The sequence below is a fragment of the Thamnophis sirtalis genome, unplaced genomic scaffold (assembly GCF_051295495.1).
Source record: "Thamnophis sirtalis isolate CommonGarterSnake01/CBP01778 unplaced genomic scaffold, rThaSir2_p1.2 scaffold_5, whole genome shotgun sequence".
NCBI classification, from domain to species: Eukaryota; Metazoa; Chordata; class Lepidosauria; order Squamata; family Natricidae; genus Thamnophis; species Thamnophis sirtalis.
Window position 1 is genome coordinate 53,374,452 of NW_028261385.1, and position 23,120 is coordinate 53,397,571.

Sequence of the window (23,120 nt, forward strand, 5' to 3'; positions counted from 1 at the left end):
GGGCGGCCTACAAATATTAATAAAATCACAAAAAAAAAAATCACAAATCACATGTAAATGCAGTCATACCCTGTGCTTCAGATTGCCACTGATTGGTCCAGCAGCTACAGCAACGCCTTTCTCAAATCACTTTGACTTCTGGACTAAATTAAACATATTCCAAAACCCTTAAAGTAGTCCATGCATAGAACATACCATAGTAATATGAATCATCTGTGAGGAGTTCATATGGTTAATGAAGGTAATCTGTTTAATAAAGTTAATCTGATAAATTTAACCTAATCTGATAAAGAACATTAAGTTCCCATTGATATCTGTAGTTGCACCACCAGTTCCAAAAAGACTTTTGAATTATAAACTGTAGAGAACTGCAGCTTCTTTAAAAAACAGTTTGCAAGACCTAGCTAAAACATAATTAATAAATAAATAAATAAATAATAAATAAATAAACAAATAAATGAATGATACACAATAATAAAAACCTGGAGATGTTTTTAATTGCTGTCTTTTACTGAAAACTTTTTTTTCTTTTTGCAGGATATCAGGAAAATGGATTTTCTGAAAAATTCTATTTAATTGTAATTGAGTATACTCAAAACTGCTCACTGTTACATATGTGGAAATTACATTTGAAATCCCTACCAGTCTCAGTGGGTATGTTCTAAATATTTGACAATATATATAAGAATGTATATATTATGTTTCTCGAAGAATGTATTCATTTGATAATTGCAGCATAAATTCATTAAATATTTATTATTGAATTTCTCAGTTCTGTGTTCTATAATTTCTTAATTCTTTTTCAAATACACATAACTCTGGTTTTTAGCTGTTCTTTGTCATTGTCTCATAATCTTTACATATTTTGACTAAAGACATAGGCAAATTATTAATAAAGTAAAATATTTCAAAACTCTTTTGTGTCTAAGACTAAATAGACAATGTATACACTAGCTTTTTGGTGGTGCACTAATCCATAAGAATTAGAAAGTAGAAGGATATTACAAGTATATAGAATCCAAAAGTGTCAATCAAACTTCCATATAGAAAGAGGTAGTAATAATGTAGTAATTTCACTTTGTTATTGCAATCAGAATTATTCTGCTTGAACCTGAATATTAATGAAGGACATGAACTAAATGCTAAGCTTAATGGAAAAGGTCAACATGTTTAATGTTTATAGTTGTAATTCCAGAGCTGGTGAAAGAGTTCTATAGAGACACTAGATCCATTCCCTAATTCCTACAGCATAGAATATTGTGCTGGATACAAAAGAATTCATGATGAAAGAGGGGTCATAGTCCATATATAGTTCAATATGTCCTGAAAAATATTTTGGATATGAAAGGCAGGCCGTGTAAATATGAAATATTGTCTTTAGCAACTGGCTAAACCTCTGATGCTGTTTATTTCTAATGACTTGTAGAAAAATAAATATGTTGATATAAACATAGAATTTAGTTATTGTAATTTCAGAATATCTTGAAACTTATTAGAACAGATTGTATTTTAAGTAAACATTAAATAAAATATCTCAATTATTGTAGATGAAAAAATAGCACCTAAGGCATCTGAAACAACATCTCAAGAAGAACTGCATTCTTCTTCTCCGGACCAAGAAAAGCTTCACAGTTCCTTTACAAAGAAATATCAAGTTTGCAGAGATAATCTTCAGAGCACCAGCCAATTAGTTCTTTCTTCAGAAATTGTCTATAGTCAAGAACTGAATTTACCAGAAGGAGTGGAGATAGTAAGCATTAAACCATCAGCAGGTTTGTAAATTAAAAAAAAATAGGGTAGGAGGAAATTATGTATTAACAGTCTTTCATCTAACTTTTCTTCAGAGTTTTTATTAAATCTTAATGGTAATTTTAAAGCAAAAGAAAATTGATATAAAACAGCTACTAAACTGCTATAAAAGTTACACCATGTTACAACAGTAAACTTGGTTTTATAAACTATAAACTAAACTTTGCTCTTAGGTTTTGAAAAAAATGCTTGAAAATTTCATGTTCAATTATTTTTTTTCTCTGGTTAGTATCCTAAGGATTTTTGTTTTTTAATCTTAGGTCACTTAAGTTCTTCTTCAATTTATCCAGTCCGCCAAGCTCCTTATCTTCTTGCAACACTTTGCTCAGATGGGAAAGTTAGGTTTTGGAGGTGTAGAATGGCACAAGAAACAGATGTGTTATCCAAACCAGAGAATACTAAGAACAGTGGTATGTATGTATGGGAAGAATGGCCATTGCTAATTGAAGATGGACATCTTAGTAGCAGTGCCCTTGAAGTGTCTGGTTTATCTCTTGAAATTAGCTGCGCTCATACAAATCGTTTAGCTGTGGCATACAAGCGAACACCACCCCAAAACAGTAATTCTCAAGATTTTTTTGTGAATGTCGGCATTTTTGAATGTGAATCTACAGGAGGCTCTTGTTGGAACTTGGAACAAACACTTCATTTAGATGAACTAAATCTAACATTGGATTCGCTGAGTGTCAATAGTAGTTCAATGGCAGTAGGAAATAAGAACTTAACATTCAGAACAAAGCATTTGGTTCATTTAGACTGGATGTCTAGGGAAGATGGCTCTCATATATTAACAGTAGGCATTGGTTCAAAGCTTTATATGTTTGGTCAGTTGGCTGGGAAAATACAGGAACAAAGTGCTAAGGAAATGCTTGTACTGCCAGTATGGGATAATGCTAAAACCTCTTGTACATCTAGATTTATACTGTTACGATGTGTCGATTTGGTCTCATCAGTAGAAGGGTCGCCTCCTTTACCAGTTTCTTTGTCTTGGGTTCGTGATGGCATCCTTGTGGTTGGGATGGATTGTGAAATGCATGTGTATTCTCAATGGCAGCCATTTTCAAAGCAAGATCCCATTACTGCAGACTCTTTCAGTGTTAGTACACCATCTATAACAAGTTTAGTTAAACAAAGCCAGTCGTCTGGTGTTCCCCCATCAAAGCGAACATTAACCCGATCCATGGCTAGCTTTGCTCAAAAACTTGGTGGGAAACGATCTGTATTTGATCTGTCACTGGAGATGGAAGATTCTGGTCTTTTTGAAGCAGCTCATTCATTATGTCCTACTTTACCTCAGTATCATCCTGTGCAACTTTTGGAACTCATGGATCTAGGGAAAGTACGTAGAGCAAAGGCCATTTTATCTCATCTAGTCAAATGCATTGCTGGAGAAGTTATTGCTTTAAGTGACCCCTGCCATGAGAAAAGGTATCGGTCTCTCTCAATCTGTGCTAGTGGGAGTAGTACAAGAGACCCTATGACATTTAACAGATGTGTAATAACAGACTATACAGAAATAGATTCTGTTCCACCGCTTCCTTTGTATGCATTGCTTGCTGCTGATGAAGAATGTTCCTATGCTTGTACTGAAAAGTCAAATACTCCAAAGAACCTTAACAAACATGTGACTGATGAAAATTATGAGGATCTATTTCAAAATTCCAGCCTGTATACAGATGAACTGACTACAATTGAAGTAGATGAAGATGACAAAAAGCCAAAAGTTATTGATCTTTCTCAGTATAATCCAACTTACTTTGGACAAGAGCATGCCCAAGTTCTTTCTCGTCACTTGCTTCATTCTAGCTTACCAGGACTTACCAGGATGGAACAGATGCTATTGATGGCATTAGCTGATACAATTGCCATTACCAGTACTGATATAGGAGAAAGCAGAGACAGAAACAAAGGTAAGTTTTGTAATGACTAATCCAGGTTTTCTTTTTAACAGTCCTGCCTATACTTACTTAACTGAATTAATCAGTCAGTCATTCAATTGCAAACACTTCTAAACATTAGATTCCACTGTTAATACAAGAATATATCAATTAATTATGAAGACTACTAGCTTATATGAAATTTGATATGCAATAGATTAAATTTGGTAATTAGAACTGTAAGCCACTCAAAGTCACTGGTTGAAATGGGTGGGTATAGAAATTCCGTAAATAAATAAAATAGTTTGAGTTGGGAAGTACCCAAGGAAAATTAATACTATACTTTATTTAAACACTAAATATGATTCTCTAAATACCTTTTCTGTGTTCCATAGTTACTATTATTATTTTAGCATTAGGTTTACTACTTCTAGGAAAGTATTTTACCCAGTGTACAAATAGAAACATTTTGCTTAAAGGTTTGAAGTTTAAAAGTTAGAAGAATTGCCTCTCTTTCTATATGGACTGGCTAATTTCCATATACTGCAATAGTTATGGTGAAATCATTGGTAATATTGATATCAGATAAAAAATAAACATTGTAGGGCTCTATTTTTCTGCTATAATTATGTTACTTCATATTAATTAATTAATTATTGATTGCTTTAAAATCCATTGTAGCACATATTTTTTTTACCCATTCCGTACATTGTGAAACTATGCTTACCTAACAAGTAAGACTTACATGTATAAAAATAATGGAAAATGTGGCAAATAGTCATAGTTTTGTTTAAAGAGCTTCATTTTATAGATTAAACCTTCATTCATAGGAGGAGAAACACTTGACGAATGTGGTTTGAAGTTTCTTTTGGCAGTTCGTCTTCACACTTTTATGACAACTTCTGTACCACCTGCTCACAGACCTCAGCTATTATATCAAGGTAAATATTTTCTTTGGTCTTTGTGAGGCACTAATGCAAAATAGAACAATATTTTAGATATAATTAGGATTGTTTCTGAGGAAATATTACCTTTGGAGATGGAGAAACTTTGGCATAGTGCTGATAATCAAGATAATACACTGAACAGTTGAATACTACAGGTTTTTCTAACTGTTTTTGGCTCTAGGGTAGTCTCATCAAGTCTCTGGATATACATGTATTTTTAAACAGTTAAGTACAGGGATCTAAGTTTTTGTTTTATTTGTGGCATACAGACTTAATTAATTGTTCTGTCCCCCCTTCTCCGCTTGTTAAACAGACGACAGGCAAACAACTTAAAAGGAACTCTCTTTATCAGTTCTCGGCTCCGACTGGCTGCGAGCCCAAAAATAACATAAATAAAGTCTCTAACACGATAACAAAATACCAAACAAAAACTCTTTCACGCAATGCACTTCTCCAAGTGTAGCCTGGAATCAGGGTTACAGGAAAACAAAGCACTTCTCCAAGTGTATCTTACATAAACCACGACCGATGATCAATCAATGTTGAACGAACCAAGGAACGTTGACTCCTGCAACCAGGGCGTGGCACCATCCGTCCTTTTATCCCCAGAACATGCCACTCACGAGCCCCAGCTGCAGTGTTAATCTTGCATCCTGAAAAGACTCACAGAAGACATCTGCTGACTTACAACAATTAATATTTTGTGTTTTACAACTTTTTAAGTGTAGCTATTTGCAAGTCATTAATTACTCACACAAATTATGACAACATGATTTTGTTTTTGCATATTACTTCATGTTTCCAACTTTAAAAAAAAGTATCAGAAAAATAATCACTAAATATTTTAAGGTAATATAGTTATCAATTATAAAGTAAATTAAATAACTATAAAGTAATTATTTGTGATTATTTCAGGTTTGTCTTCGAGTCATTTTGCCTGGGCGTTTCACTCTATTGCAGAAGAAGAACTTCTTAACATGCTTCCTGCAGTACAGAAAGGTGATCCAACATGGTCAGAGCTTAGAGCTATGGGAATAGGATGGTGGGTTCGAAATACCCATAATTTGCGCAGATGCATTGAGAAGGTAAAGGCAATTTATAACAAATTAGCTTGTATCTTGCTGTAAGTTTCATTCAAATAATAGAGTGCATGATATTTTTTTCAGATTTTTTTTTAAGCAGAACGTTATTGTTTTTAAACATAGGTTAGAAAGAAGATTGAAAAGGAATGCTGCCATGAAAAGCATTTTTTCTACTTTTGTTACTATTGGCTTGTATATAGTTCATCTTCTGTAGTCACATATTATAATTCTCATATAATCATTCGGTATGGCTTCAGATAACAGCAATAGGCTGTTTTTGTCTGCCTGATTTACATCAGTTGATTAATATTAAAGTAATCAATGTGACAAATACTTTGCCTTGAACAGAACTGAAGTTTGCACTTGAAATTATTGATATAACTGTATCTGGCTTTATTTTTATAAAGAGGGATAGAATAAGTAGAAACATAAATTTTAATTATTTTAAATAGATATACTTTTAAGAAATGGCAGTGAACAGCCAGATGAACTAAAGAGGACTTACTATTTTTACTCTTAAAGTGAAAACCTCTTCTATATTTATTTAACTGCTGAGTCATGCAATGAATAATTTTGTAAAGTAAAAGTAAAGTCTTTACGTTAAGCTTGATTCCTGATAACTACATGGACACAGCCATATCATTTCCTTGATATCAGTAGAGGAAAAATTATAATGTTTGTTACAAAATTCCAATCTACAACTCTACAAATGTTTTCCTTTACAAGTAAAACAAAGACTCACCTGCTTTTAATCAAAACCAACCAAGGTAGACAAAGTAGTGCCACCTGCTGAGATTTCTTACTAGAATATCTCACCTAGATAGTTGAAGGAAAGACACTTCTTTTGAACTAGCCCATTCATGATATGTTTTCATTTATATGGATATCATGTCTGCAATGTTTACTTTGCTTTATTTGTTTTAAGTGGCAGAAATGTTAATTGAATTTACTTTAGTAAGTTGTTCAACTATCCTAGATTCCTTCAGGTGAGTTAGAACTCCCAATGACCGGATATGGGGTCCTCAGTCATTTAAGTACAAGATGAAAATGATCATAACTCTGTGATCTGGTTATAAGTTTCAAAATTACCAGGCATGAATGCAATCAAGACAAGCTTTTGCTTTTCTCATATTTTATCAGCTCTTTATATAAGCATTAGGAGGGTAGCTATGAGCTATCAGAAACTGCATTCCCAGGAGTTTATGAGATTTCATGCAAGCAGTTGATCAAAGGAGAGAAAGTGTTTTCTTTTTCTTTCTTTTTTATATTTTTATTTATTTACAAACATACAAAATCCACACACAGCATACACTATGTTTACACAATACAGTACAAACAGGAAATTCCTGTTTTATGTTTTCTAATTCTACACTAAGCATGAAATACAAGAGGTTTGCTGGAAGGTAAATTTTTTTTTTAATAAAAACTTTTTTTATTACACAAACAATACATACAGACAACAATTTAAAAAACAGAAAAAAAACAAAAAAAATACACACAAAAAAAAGCATCATCACATACAACATGTCGTTTGGTTATAGGTGTTTTAACATCCATATTCTCAAATAACATTTACCATCACAGATTTTTCCTCTAGTATAACTAAATACCTCCCTTTCATTGTACAGTATACATTCAATTACAAAGTATTATTTTTTTCCAATAAATCATAGTTCCCTTACATTCTTGATTATCTATTTAATAACAGTATATCTTTATATTATCCCCATGTGGGAAAAAAAAAGATTTTTTTTTTTACCAACCATTTATATTTATATATCACTATTTTCCATTATACATAATTCCACCAATCAACTATCAGGTATGCTTATGTTCATTGTTATCCTTGTACCTCATACCTTCAAATGGAGATCTTATTCCTTCATTTTTCAACAAAATATTCTAAGTGGTCGCTACATATATATACCAATTTTTTAATTATTCCCTTATTAAAATTATTTATCAACAACAAGATAACATTGTAATATGTTCTTAAGGTTATACATTATATCACCAAACCTCTATCAAATATACATAAAATCGTTGTTATCCTTATCCTTTTTAAAGCAAAAAGTTCTAAAATATTCAATTCATAGATATATCAGTTTTTCATTGTATCGTTGTTAATGTATTTCACAGCATGGTTGTGTTATCATTTAACTCCTTCAGTTAAAACATAAGTAAGACATTTTTCATTTCCAGGTTTTTTCTCCCAGCCACTGATAAAACAAGTCCCATATTTTATAAAATTGCTCGTCCTCTTGTTCTCTAATTTCAAGTGTCAATTTACTCATTTCAGCACAGTCCATTATTTTTCAAATAACTTCTTCCTGTTTTGGTATTGTTTCATTTTTCCAGTTTTTTGCAAATACGATTCTGGCTGCTCTTAACACATTTACAATAAGATATTTTAAGTCTTTGTTATAGATTTCTGGTATGATTCCCAATAAAAAGACCTCTGGTTTGAAGTCTATTTGTTTGTGTGTCATTTTCTCCAACCACATGTGGATTTTAGTCCAGTATCTTTTAGCTTCAATGCAAATCCACCACATGTGGTAATATGAGCCCGGTATCTGATGACATTTCCAACACTTTTCTGATTTATTCTTGGACATTCTTGCAATTCCAAATTGGAATTGGCTACGATTATAAGGCGGTTGTAAACATTTTTAACAAAGAGGTGTAGTGTAGATGCCACCTGTAAAACATCTTATACAAATTTTCTCTATATGCAGTAGACATTGTCATTTTATAATTTTGAGACCACAGTTTCTGCCATTTCTCTAAATCAATCACATACCCAAAGTTTTTCCCCCAAGCTATCATAGTTTCTTTAACTTGTCCTTCTTGTAATTTAACCTCCAATAAATATCCGTATAGTTTTTAAATTACTTTTTCATCAGTACCTGTTAAAATTTTATCTAACTCAGTCATTTTATTGTAAAAACCTTTGGATTTTCTATCCTCATTATATCTAGATTGTATCTGTACATATGAATACCAATTCATTTCTATCCCTTCTTGTTTCAGCTCTTGGATAGATTTGAGTTCACCCTCTGCATTCAATATTTCAACATATCTAACTATTTGTTCCTTTTTATATATTATTGGATATGAAAATGCTTCAATCGTTGATATCCAGATTGGAATTTTTAAGTAGTGTAAATCTTTTTACCTTTTCCCAGTTTAATAACAAAGCCTCCCTTATATAGTATCTTCTAAAATAGCCATGTGTTTTAGTTCCCTTATACCATAAGAAAGCATGCCATCCCAACAGTAAATCATGACCTTCTACATTCAATAGTCTAGAATTTTTTAGTGATATCCATTCCTTAATCCACATCAAGTTTGTTGCTTGGAAGTATAATTCCCAATCAGGTAGGCCCAATCCTCCTCTGGGGAAGGTAAATTTCTTATCCACATACAACATAAACTTTACTTTTTATAAGTAATGATTTCATCTCTAAAGAAAAATCATGTATGCTTTATAAATAAGAGTTGGTTTAGCTTTTTCTGTGTATTAAACAATACAAATAAATTATTTCTTTCATTGCTCAAAATTTCTCTGAACAGAACTATGACAAAATACTACATTTGTAACCACAAAATTTACTATTATCCTTTTAGGTCGCTAAAGCAGCCTTTCAAAGAAACAATGACCCTCTGGATGCAGCCATTTTCTATCTTGCAATGAAAAAGAAGACTGTAATTTGGGGACTATACAGGTACAATTTTATAGCAGAATTTAATTCAATATATATTGCAACTAGTTTTCTTGAGGCTGTACTTTTGTGGCCATCTAATAGAAAAATAGAATAATAAAAGGAAACAACTGGATATAGAGCACAACTAAAGCACAGGCTATCTGCTATCTAGCCAGATATGAGTCACCAGATACAAAACAGAAACAGAATAATCCTCAGTGATATGAAAGTGATTTCTGTTCAGGAAATCACTGTTACATGAGATGGGGTGCATAAAACAATTCAAGTAATAAATAAATAAATAAATAAATAAATAAATAAATAAATAAATAAATAAATAAATAAATAAATAAATAAATACATTTGGATTAAAATGTTGGACTCAAAATTTGGTTTAAAACAGTGGTTCTCAACCTTCCTAATGCCGCAACCCTTTAATACAGTTCCTAATGTTGTGACCCCCAACCATAAAATTATTTTCATTGCTATGTAACACCGGGAACCACAAAACCTGGGTGGGTGTGGCCAACTCAACATCACTCCCACCCAGCCACATGACATCCCTCCCCCCGACATGCCTACCAAGGTTTCATGGCTCAGTGTTTTCTGTGGGAATAGGGTCTCTCTCTCTCTTCTCTCCCCCTCCCTCTCATTTCTGTTTTTCTCTATTTTCCTCTCCCTTTCTCTTCTTTCTTTCTTTCCTTCCCTTTCCCTCTTTCTTTTTCTTTCTTTTGTCATTGAATATGATAGCAAATCCAAAATAAAGTTATTAATTGTAGGAAATTGCTTCTCTGTAATCTTTTCATAGTGAACTCTAAGGATAGAAGCGGACAAGATTGTAGTAACAGATGTGTGTGTGTGTGTGTGTGTGTGTGTGTTATAAATGTAACAAAGACAACAGTAAAAATATTGGGTTTCTGTCTGGATCGTCTCTTGTGACGAGCCAAAGGACAGAGAATGGAAGTAGTAATCTTCCTCCCATATTTGGGCATACCAGGGGTTGTAACTCTCTCCCCCCCTCTCTCTCTACATACACACACACACACACACACACATACATATATATTTCTTTTGAGTTTGAGAATATAATACGTTATCCAAAATTATAAATAATCTTATCTTCAGATGCATTTTCTTTTTGCCATCTCTGTTATTTTCTTTTTTAAAAAATCAGACTTGCTTCCAATTTTTGCCTTCTGGCAAACTGCAGTTTTCTCAGCAAAAGATCTAGCTTGCCATTGCTTTCATCATAGGTCTGAGAAAGTTAGTTTCTGTCTTTCTTTTCTCTTCCTTTCTTTCCCCCTGATTTGTTTCCCTCTCTTTTTCATCTCTGTCATTCTCGCCATTCAGCTCTCTTTCATTTCTTTCTCCCTCCCCCCCTTCTCCCTCTAATTTGTTTCCCTCTATTTTCCCTCTCTTCCATTCTCTCCTTCCAGCTCTCTTTCATTTCTCTCTCTCTCTCTCTTTCTCCCCTTTTCGCTTTCATCTCTTTCTTGTGCGTGCAAGCAAGCAAAATACCCTCCTGGGCCAGGATCATGGCGGCGGGGATAACGACTCCTTCCCCTGCCACCACTGAGAAATGAGTAGCTGGCTGCGCTGCGCAGGAGACTCCTCAGCGCCAGACTCAGGTCGCTCCCCTTCGTGTTGACTCAGGAAAGAGCCAGAGCAGCCGTCTCTGGATGCAGAGAGGGAAGAGTTCCAGAGCCCTGTGCAAGGAGAGTCCTGTGCAGCACAGGAGAACTGGAGGTCTTCCCTCCCTGCACCCAACCAGCTGCTGCTGCTGCTGCTGCTGCTGCTCCCCATTCTCCTTCCTGAGCCAACATGAAGGGGACCGCGGCTCATGCTGACCTGAGTCTGGCGCTGAGGAGTCTCCTGCGCTGCATACCCAGTTACTCACCTCATTGCGCAATGGCAACAGCGGGAGGAGAGTTGTCCCCTCCACCTTGATCCTGGCCCAAGAGTGTATTTTGCTTGCACGCACGAAAAGGGCTGGAGCTCTTCCCGACACTGAGTTGCCCGTGAAGGACACACCCCTTCCACCGCACGGGGAACCCGAGCCGCTCCTTCCCTTTGGGACGGCTTCTCGCCAGCCTGTCCACGGGAGGCTCCTTGGTGACCCCGGTCACGACCCACAGGTTGAGAACTGTTGGTTTAAAACAATATAAATGAAGGGAATGCAAAGACATAATTGAATGTGAATTCTCATGCTCTTAAAGACCAGAACATAGGACCTTAATTTAACTGGGCAATCCTCCCAGCTTTAAAATCTTTATCAAGCAGTTTATAATTACTGAAAGTTTTTGAAACATTATTTTATGTGCCTTATTTCAATATCTTCTGAAGACTTATTTTAGCCATGGCATTTCATTTGAGCACTTTTATTCTATCATAAGCATAGAACCCAAGTTAAATATTGACCATTTCTAATTGCACATGGGGAATTTTAGAAGCAACTTGATTTTTAAAATATGCCATTTGGAATCTGAGAGCATGTATTTCATTGTTTGATAAACATAAATTATTCAGCTTTTTTATACATTGTGACTTAATTGTTATAAATGGTTACATTGGCAGGTCCCTAAAAGATACTAAAATGACACAGTTCTTTGGAAACAATTTTACTGAGGACAGATGGCGTAAAGCAGCACTGAAGAATGCTTTTTCATTGCTAGGCAAGCAACGTTTTGAACATTCTACAGCATTTTTTTTATTGGCTGGTCACTTAAAAGATGCCATTGAGGTAACTAAAATGTTTTCTTCAGATTATTGAAAGAGATTACAATGCATTTAATAATGTATTTACAAACACCCAATGTTTTAATAGTACAAGCAGATTTGAATGTTATGTTGAAGTCCAGCTATATGCTTAATAGCTTCATTTAAATATGGCTCGGTCAGATATGAATATAAATATGGTAGTACACTTAAAACTGATTGAAAATAGGAATAGCCTTGTTCAATGTCGAAACAAAACAAAAGAAGTATAGAATGCTAAAATATGTTTTAATACAGAATGGAGAAATTTTCAGTCTAAAGAACCCTGGTGGCTCAGTAATTAAAATGCAGTATTGCCGGCTAACTCTGCCCACAGCCTGAAGTTTGATCGAGGTTAACTCAGTCTTCCATCCCTCCAAAGTTGGTAAAATAAGGATCCAGGTTGTTGGGGACAGTATGCTAACATTGTAAACCACTCAGAGTGCAGTATAAGTGCTATTGCTATATGCCAGTGATGGCTACCCTTTTTCTAAAGGTGTGCCAAAACTTTGTGCGCTCGCATGTATGCCCACCCATCTGCCCAAAAATCAGCTGGCCGGTGCATGCGTGCCAGCCAGAGCTGAGAGCTGCCATGCCAGCAAATATGGCTCTACGTGCTACCTGTGGCACACGTGCCATAGGTTGGCCAAACTGGTTATAGGCTGAGTATAATCATGGTGCCATCAAATCAAGCATGAGCCATCCTCCTTATGTAAGCCCCATGTACTCTTTTCACTGCTATATATGAAAAAGCTGAAAACCAAATATAGGAAAGTAATCAAATGATATAGGGGTCTTGAACATTTTCCCTATGAGAAAAGGCAAGACTATATGGGACTCTAGTTTGGGAAAAGGGGGTAGGAGAAATTTGTGAAGGACAGATTTATCAAAGGGTATTGGTCTTGAAGATGCAACATTATCTCTAGGTTGTAGGCATCATGCCCCAAAAACCAGTTTTAAAGGAACAATAGCAGCAGAAGGTTAAGCCTCCATATTATCTGTAAATACACCAGAGGTATCTGGATGGCTGCATACATAATCCTGGACTAAAACAGCTCTGTATTACTTATTTCTGATTGGATCTTTTTTTAAAAAAAATCACTCCTTTGTTTATTTTAATTAGGTCTGCCTAGAGAAATTAAATGACATTCAGCTAGCTCTTGTAATTGCAAGACTGTATGAATCAGAATTTGAAACATCTGGTACTTACAAATCAATTCTTCAGAAGAGAATTCTGGGAAGTAAGCCTCATTCCACTGAAAGTCCATCAACGCCACATTTTGATCCTTTTCTCCGAAGTATGGCTTACTGGATTTTGGAAGAGTATGGTCATGCTCTTGATACTCTTTTAAGCCATCCCACTTTGAATGATGAAGGTAAGCCTTTGGTATGTGTGCATGTTATATTTAGCCTTAAAATATTAAACAAACTCTTCTGGTAATAAGTAATATTCTACATATTATCCTCGGTGGTTCTCATGAATGATGAAGAACTGTGGCCTCCAAACCAACTAACGGTGATTTTGAAATGATCAAATGTTATCTAAATGAAGCATGCTACCAGAAGCACAAAACACTGTAGGTGCTGATTTGTTTTTACTATGTCACAATGTTATTCCAAAGCATCATCTTGAAGCTTTCTGTGATTATTACAACAATGAATGTTAAGGAACCATACTGTGATGGAATAAAATATATAGCGGAAATAGAGGGAAAAGGCTTAAACATTTCATGATAAATCATTTTGCCATGTTAAGAAGCGGAATAGACATACTGAACAACATGATCAAAGGTTAGACTTTTTTGCGTGTTCCTAAAATACATGGGGTATCTATGTTTCTTTAGGGTATAAATGTGTCATAATATTGACAGCAAGACAATATCGGAATTATTTCTTTTAGAAAATAAATTCTTCATTATTTTTTCATATGATATCTTTCTAGATGAAGGAAGCTTCTCAAACTGTAGCCCTTCGGTATTTAATTTTTATAATTATCTAAGGACGCATCCTCTCTTGCTGAGACGCCATTTTGGATCTTCTGATTTATCTTCCACAAGGATATGTGTAACAGGAGAAAAGGGGCTGGCAGATGAAATCAATTTAGAGGAAAGAAAATTATTCTTTACTGCAGCATATACTCATTTGAAGTCTGGCTGTCCCATGTTGGCTTTAGAAGTATTATTGAAGATGCCTAAAGTGGTCAAAAAGTCAGAGGGTTTAAGAAGAACATTTAGTTTAAGGAACACTAGTAAAGAATGTTCACCCTCTTCTCCAATGCCAGTAGAATCGAAAGATGACCAGTTTTTCAGGACTGACAGGTCAGAACCAGTGCTTAATGGTTTAGGGCCATTATCAGATGCTTCACCAGACAAACATTCAGTTTCTGATGCTTTGCTTGATTGGAGTCAGCCAGCTGCAGTCTTCCAAGATGACCCGTTGGAATTAAAATGGGACAGTGACAAAGATGAGGAAAGTGAGGATTCTTGCCTTGTAATGAAACCTTTGCAGAAGATAACAGGTGAAAAAACAAATGAAGTTAACTCTAGCTGCACGGAAACCTACAGTTCAGGAGGTGAGAATGATGTCTTAGCTTCATCAGAAGACATAATTTTTGTTCAGCTGAAATTTAGGGCATGCCTGAAGATTCTTACAGAGGAACTTCGAACATTATCCACTGGCTATGAAGTAGATGGTGGAAAATTAAGATACCAGCTGTATAATTGGCTTGAAAGGGAGGTGGTAGCCCTTCAGAAGACATGTGAATACAATATTGAAGCAGATGATTCTCAGAGGGAAATTATCCCAGTAATGGGTGAAAATTCTTTAAATGAGAAAACTGAAGACCTATCAGATATACAACTAAAGGAAAATATTCAAAGAAGACACTGGCTTATAAAATACCAATCACTTTTGCGAATGTTTCTTAGTTATTGCATCCTCCATGGGTCTCATGGTGGAGGCTTGGCATCTGTACGAATGGAACTGATTTTGCTTCTGCAAGAATCTCAACAGGTAAATGGAGTGGATTTTTTTCCCTGATTGATTGGGCTTGGGCTTGGGTTTAAATATTAATACATAATGATTTAAATAAAGTACTAGCAAACTATTTTTAACTTTTGCGCATATACCAATTTGATCAAATATTTCTGGCCCCACATCTAGAATGCTAGATTGTTTTGAACTATATATTTATAATTTTGTTTTCAGATAAAAACCAGGAAAATTCTAGATTACCTTTTTTCAATAAAAAGTTTCTAAATTCATGCTTCCAGTATTTGAACTTTCAGTTTCTTGAAAATGAAAATTTAACTGGAAGTTTTAAAAATAAGCTTAGTAAAGCAACTATAGATTTAAACCTGGGCCTAGAAAATTCAACGTTATGCTGCCTGTTAGTCACTGGGCCAATACTATTGTTCCTAGATTTTATTGCAACCTAAACAAACATTTTCCCACCCCCAAAAAAACCTCTAGATTCCTTGTTTTGTCCACCTTTAGTGGCCTTTTTGGGTTAGAAAGGAGAATAATTATTCCAATTAACATTGTATCAATATGCATGTGTAGGTAGAGAAGAAAATTCATCTTTGTAGGAAATTTGAAAGTCAAATTATACTCTTTATTTTTCATCCTATTTATAAAGGAATTTTCGGAGCAATTGTATAGCAATATTGTATCTGAGCCGAGCACAATACCTCTTCTTTTTGCCTGTACTGCAAGTGCCAAAACAGTGGTAGCCAACCCATTATTGCATTTGAGTAACTTGACACACGATATACTACATGCTATTATTTCTCTTGACTCTCCACCCCACCCAGATGTACAGAATAATAAGGCAAGTATCTATAATTTGACAGTATTTTACTAAACTTTTAAAAAAGATTTTATTACATTAATTGCTGTAATTATATAGCCATATTAATATTTATATGTATATTGGGAGTTGTTTATTTTATGTTTAAATGCATAGCCATCTAGTACCTTGAACAAGAAAATGAAAACAAGGGATTCAAGATCATACAAATAATTTTTTCTGAAATATATGTTTCTTTCAGATACATGTAATGCACACATTAGCAGCATCTTTATCAGCTTGCATATACCAGTCTCTCTGCGGGGGTCATAACTACAGGTATCTTTTTTTTTACAAAAATAAGTTTTGGGGCACAATGGGAACAACATTTTTATTTTTCCCTTCTGTGAGGTAGAATCTAAATTTGGTATAAAATGCACAAAATGTTGCCTCTTATATATCTTTTCTTGTACAGGTAGTACTCAACTTACAACAGTTCATTTAGTGACCGTTCAAAGTTACAATAGCAAAAATTGTAAATGAAACAAGTAGCTATGACCATGTTTCATACTTACAAGCATTGCTGCATCCCCAAGTTCATGCAGATGCTTGGCAATTGGTTCATATTTATCACCGCTGTTGTGTCTCAGGGTCATATAATCACCTTTTGCAATCTTCTGACAAGCAAAGTCAATGCGGAAGCCAGATTCACTTAATAACTGGGTTACTAAATTAAGAATCTAAATGATTCACTTAACAACTGTGGCAAGAAAACTTGTAAATTGGGACAAAACTCATTTACACACTTAGCAACATAAATTTTGGGTTCAATTGTGATCGTAAATTGAGGACTACCTGCATTCTTCAAAAATAGGGTTAATTTTTCTCTGATAATCTAAAGTACTAGGACCTCAATATAAGAAAAGCTATAATTCATTAGTACCACGGTTAATTTATGATATGATATTCACTAAAGATTATTACCATTATTATTGCTATATCTTCATCTCCAGATTACATTTCTATAGTTTGGGAATCCATACTTTTTGACATAAATTCGTATTTAACCAACTATAATACTGACAAATACATTTATTTTAGATTGTTAGCTTAATCAGAGTCTACTCAGCTAATGTTAAATTGGCTAACTTAGTTAAATTAGAAATATAAGAAAGGCTACAAATTCTTAGAGCAGACATAACAAACAATTTATTAAAACAATAGCTTTTACTGAGGTAGTTGTGGCTTACAGATATCCAAAACTGATTTGTTTTCTCATAATTATACTTTGCTATTTCCTGATCATCTTTGCTAACATCATATTACTTGTATTAGAAAACATTATGTATCTGAGAATTGGGAAACATGTAGAAGTCTCTTTATTCTATTCCTATTTTCTCGTGATAAAGCTTTAAAATTGTCTGAAAGATGAAATAATTATATTGACAGTAAAGGGTTAGGTGTACTGGTTCATTCAAACATAGTTTGAATCTGCTTGTAATTTGCTTTTGCAGTAACAAGGTTTAGAATTCATACATTTCAAGCAAACATATGAGCAGGAGGACATTTTTTTTTCTTTTTGTTGCATGTTTCACAAAGCAGTATGGGCCATCTTATTAAATATTTCCTTTAAATCTGCTTTTTTCAGTGTGATCACTCATTACAGAGTTAAGATTCTATGCCATAACTATGAATAACATGAACAAATATTAAAACAATTTTGAATTATTTTATGTCTAATATTTTGATACTTTCACAAGAGATTTAGTATTTTGAAGGTCATTTAGGCTATAATGTGAGGGCACATTTGATGCAGTGAATAAGGAATAAGGTTAGAAACCATATACTGGTTAGAGACCATGATTTTGGATCCTATCTTAGGCACAAAGCTAGGTGGCTAACTTGGGTCACTTTCTCTCACCCCTAGGAAGGAGACAATAACAAACCACCTTGTTGTGTAAATTGCAAGGACTTTTCCAGGCAGTCTCTAAAAACAATTGAACAAAAAACAACAGCTGCATGTAACTAGGAGTATTTTAAGGCTATGCAAAATAAATGTGTGTACTTTAGTACCGTCTTATTTCTACATGCCATTTCCAGTGCTATGTAATTATCTTTTTCTATAAAGATTAGGAAGAAGCAAGGAAGTCCAAAAATTAAGTGATATACTTTGTTTCTGAATGTGAAGTTTACCTGATAGTATTAAATATGAAGTTTACCTGATAGTATTAAATACTATCAATATTAGTATTAGTAATAGTATTAAATCACTAATATATTCCTAATCAATCTCAGTTTGAAGCTGACTTCAAATAGCAGGTCTTATAATAACAGATCACAATGCAAAATTTTGTAGCTTTTCAGCAGCTAATGTTATTAACACTCTTGATTAGAATATGTATAAAATAGTTAAGCTAAGTAAATTATGATCAACCACTATATTCAAACAAAATACCATAATTAACACTGATTTTTACAATTTTGTTTTTTGTATAGTTTATTGCAAGCAAACCAATTCACTGGAATGATTTATCAGACATTGTTGCTTTCCCATCGGCATTCTCTAAGAACAGCAAGTTCAGATGAAACAGTAACACCAAATACTACACCAGCTCAATGGCCAGGTAATCAAGATTTATTGAGTTTTGAACTGTCTGGCTTCTTTGAAGTAGAGTATATTGTTCTGTGTTACAACAGGGAGTTTAAAATATTTTCTTGCCTGTTTCTTCTTATATGACTTTCTGGCTACTAGTTGTTTTTTCTTCCACTTTAGATTAAATACAATATTAGGTAACCTCATAGTGTTTAATTGTCTTTAAAAATTAAGGCCAATTCATGAGGCATAATTTGATTGTTGTTAACTGGCTTGTTTGGTTATTTTGGGCTCTATAGTTAACTTTGATTTCATTCAGATTAATATACCTAAATCAGGCCTGCTCTCATGTAGCTTAACCAGATTCACCAAGTCAACCAGATTCATTCTGTCTTGGTAAATGAATAATTATGAAATAAACCCCTTTTGACTTGAGTACAGAGTTCCTAGCCTTTTTGGTTGACGACACGGATGGAGGGAGGGGCAAGTACCTTTACACACACATGTGCATGTGCAAGTGGGGCTGCTTGTGCATGAATGAGGTCATGAGTATGCTTACGGCAGCACTAGTGTTTACACAATAGTTATGGCCCGGTAGTGGACTGCAGGTTGGAGACCCCTGGTTTAGTATTCACGATTGAATTCAGCCCATAACTATCATGCATTCTTCAGAACCAGAAGCATGGTCAAGATGAATTCTTGTGAAAAGCTTTTAATATGAACTTGTAATCATAATTTTCTTGGTTAAGCAATAGTATTTTGCAACTTTTTGTATTATCCAAATCCATGAAATTTCATTTTTGTTATTTTATCCATTTCCTTTGACATTGCTGCAATGAGTATATCAGGTTGCCTTTTTGATTGTAAATACACTTTAAAAAGTCAAGGTAAGGCAACTAATTTAAAAAAGAAAGCATGATATAGAATTTTGTAGTTCAAAAATAAAGAATAAGAAGGCCATTGCAATAAAATAAAATGATTAATAAATGAAAATAGCTAAATCATAATAGTATAAATCAGAAACAAAAACAAAAATGCCAAAGGCATATAAATTTAAATCAAGTAATCTGTTATCTGTATAAAAAACCAATAACCCAAGGAAGCATTGGATGCTTCTCTGCTTAGGAAAGAGTATAAAGAATGCATAGAGAGTTTTTAATATACCTTGTAACCTCCAGGGAATCCTTTCTTTTCCCACTCAGCCATTGATTCTTCAATCTTGGTAACTTTTAGATTTGTGGATTTTGACTTCCAGAATTCTCAGTAACCGTCATACTGTTTGGGAGTTCTGGATGTTGATTCAGGCATCTGCAGTTGCCCCTTATAGTATTATACACCTTATAGTATTATAGTGTTTGTGGAGATAATTGCAACTGGCTTCTTTTGTCTTTCTTTGTATTATCACTAAATGGTACTCCCTGTCTATTCAGGAATAATGGATTTAATACAATTGCTGAATCAAGCTGGGGAAGAAGCTCAGTCTGGGATCACAGTTTTGCTCTGTGAAATTCTTACGGCAATCTACCTTAGTCTCTTCATTCATGGTCTAGCAACTCATTCCAGCAATGAATTATTCAGGATTGTGGCCCATCCCCTTAATGACAAAATGTGGTTTGCTGTCTTTGGTGGTGGTGCAAAGATTCCCAAGAAAGGACCAATTCAAGAAACAACCAAGATGGGTTAGTACATTCCTTATTTTTTCCTGTATATAAATATTTACTGAACTCTGTTTCTTTCTAGTTTTTATATTGTGTATGTTATCAGAGTGGTGTGGTGGCTCAGCAATTAAGACACTGGGCTTGGTGGCTGGAAAGCAGGCAGCCCAGGTTAAAGATCCTTGCTCCAGCTCCTGCCAAACTAGCAGTTCAAAAGCACGCCAATGCTAGTAGATCAATATATACCTCTTCATTGGGAAAATAACAGCACTCCGTGACATCATGCTGACGATACGACTGGAAATGTCTTCGGACAGCGCTAGCTCAATGGCCTTAAAACGGAGATGGGCCCTACCCAATATGATTGGCAATGACTGGTGGAGTAAAATCTGCAGGGACACATTTTTTTATATTATTCTACAATGATACTAAACCTTAATTATCATTACGTACATGAGCAGAAATATCATTACATAAAAATGAACTTTGATATTTTGTGTATCCATCTCTTCCTTCCATTTTAAGGAAAGAAAAAAACTAGAATTTGGTTTTAAACTAGAAGTGTTGATAGATTCCTTTTGAACAAGAAAATAAATGTGGAAAAAAATCCTGAGTAAAGAAGTTGGGAGAAAGATATATTATCTCTTGCTAGCTTGTTTAACAATGATAGTATTAGAATTTTGTGTGGGGGAGAGAAACATCATAGAAGTAAAAGAAAAAACAGGCTCCAATATAGGAGGATTTCTATTAGTGCACATAACTTAATATTGTATATAATATGCCTATTGTCAAAAAATAATATACCTTTCCATTCATACCTATTTAGGGTAATACACTTCCCTATATTCAGGAATTTAGTGCAGCAGTAAATATTATATTCATAATTTTAATATAAGTAAAATTGTTGCCTTATGAATGTATAATGCATACATAAAGAATCCTAAATAGATTTGAAAAAAGTTCTGTTTGGAAAATTAAAATCATTTTCGGTTTGTAACTGTAATGTTAATAACATACTGGTTGAACATTTTTTTAAAAATGTTGAAACATTTGTTTTCTATTATGTATGACAGCAATATTCTATCTAAGGGTAGTCTTATGTTTTCTCTCTTTGGCAGGTAGGCACTTCTCTATGCCTAGCCCACATCAGGTAGTAGTATTTTCTATGGAATGTGTGGGGTTTACCAAATCTCTAACAACCATCAGTACTCATAGCCCTACCAAACTTGCAGGCAAGATGCTAGCTTCAGTTCTAGGCATTTGAATATAGTGTTGATATGTGATGTGATCTTGCATAAAAAAATAATAAAGCAAAAACAGTCTCTTTGTAAGTCATGATCTCTGATTTGTGGTTTATTATGTCAGAAAAATTAACCAAAATTTCAATTATTACAAATCACAGTTGGTTATTTTCATGCTAAATTAGTTTTAATAATGAAGGAAGACCATGACTTGCAATTATCAGAAATATTTCAATATATTTGTGTCCATCAAGCTGCTTGTTTGTGTCACATGACTGTATGCATGTGGCTTTGAATTTTTATTAGTTTAGCATAAAAATATTTTTAATAAAAAATCATTTATTAATTGAAGATTAGTGTAGGCTAGCAAATAATAAAAACATAATGGCATTTACAAATGATAGGCTTATACAAATGATTTTATTTTGATTATAATATGTAATTAGCAAGTCTAACACCAAAAGATCTTAGTAGAGATCTCTAATCTACAATCTTGTATTGAATATTTTTAGTAAAGTAAAAATAATATTGTGAAATATGTACAGTTTCAACACTAAATGTATACATTTTAAATAGAAACTGATGTCAATTTTCTTTATGGGTTTAGATGAAGAAGTCAGGATGAAGGGAATAAAATTGATTTCAGTGTAATTCAGATAAAAGAAATTAATTGGTTAACAGATGTTTTGGACTGTTTTGGAGGAGGAGGCATAATTGATTTAAACATTTAATCTGGATTTGAAGTTTTGGTAGAATCTTTTTCAGGGTTTGTGTTTGGATATAGACAAATAGAAAATTATATAACTTTTCAGAATAAACTGATATTACAAAAATGTATATTGATAGTACTCAAATTATGACTACTATTGAGCCCAAAATTACTGTTGTTAAGTGAGATAGTTCTTAAGTGAGTTTTGCCCCATTTTACAACCTTCTCTGCCACTGTTGTTAAATGAATCACAGGAGTTGTTAAATTAATAAAATGATTGTTAAGTGAATCTGGCTTTCCCATTGACTTTGCTTGTTTTGCAAAAAGTGGTCATATACTCCTGAGACATGCAACCATTATAAATAAGAGCTAGCATCCAAATTTTAATCATATGAATGCTGCAATGGTCATAAGTGGGAAAAACGATAGTCACTTTTTTCAGTGCCATTGTAATTTCGAATGATTACTAAACAAATGGTTGTAAGTCAAGCCCTACCTGTATATAGTTTCATTATCTGGTTCGTTCAATGATTAAACATTCTAAAATTGAGAATAAAAAGTATTCCTTTTAAGTGAGTTTATTATTTTGGGTTGCAAGATTGGTTAAGATGCATAGATGTAAGGACTGTGAATTCTAGGCCTGACTTAATTGTGAAAGCCAGCTAGATAATTTTGAGTCAATCACACTGTGCCTTGTGCCGTGTCCTGGGTCATCGCACTCTCTTAGCCAACCCCACCTCACAGGATTGTGACAGGAGTATTAAGTATGTTTGCCATTTTGAGTGAGTGAGTGTGTGTGTGTGTGTGTGTGTGTGTGTGTGTGTGTATAGATGGATGGGTTGTTGGATGGATGGATGGATGGATGGATGGATGGATGGATGGATGGACGGAAATAAATATTTTTCTATTAGTTACTTAAATTATTTGTAGTTAGCTATTATGTTTATGAAATATTTATGTAG

The 23,120-nt window shown here is 34.0% G+C and overlaps 1 protein-coding gene across 1 annotated transcript in view; it reads left to right on the forward strand.

Annotated features, from left to right (window-relative positions):
* The window catches only part of DMXL1 (Dmx like 1), an 84,153-nt gene that overhangs the window by 33,510 nt on the left and 27,523 nt on the right, over window positions 1–23,120 (forward strand). Inside the window, exons 16-29 of the mRNA XM_087715836.1 lie at window positions 538–654; window positions 1,548–1,772; window positions 2,070–3,719; window positions 4,517–4,627; window positions 5,549–5,718; window positions 9,343–9,440; window positions 11,994–12,159; window positions 13,297–13,549; window positions 14,116–15,185; window positions 15,811–16,002; window positions 16,223–16,299; window positions 18,457–18,584; window positions 19,984–20,232; window positions 21,327–21,440. Of these exons, the coding sequence (XP_087571962.1) occupies window positions 538–654; window positions 1,548–1,772; window positions 2,070–3,719; window positions 4,517–4,627; window positions 5,549–5,718; window positions 9,343–9,440; window positions 11,994–12,159; window positions 13,297–13,549; window positions 14,116–15,185; window positions 15,811–16,002; window positions 16,223–16,299; window positions 18,457–18,584; window positions 19,984–20,232; window positions 21,327–21,440 (4,620 nt within the window). The remainder of the gene's footprint in view (window positions 1–537; window positions 655–1,547; window positions 1,773–2,069; window positions 3,720–4,516; window positions 4,628–5,548; window positions 5,719–9,342; window positions 9,441–11,993; window positions 12,160–13,296; window positions 13,550–14,115; window positions 15,186–15,810; window positions 16,003–16,222; window positions 16,300–18,456; window positions 18,585–19,983; window positions 20,233–21,326; window positions 21,441–23,120) is intronic.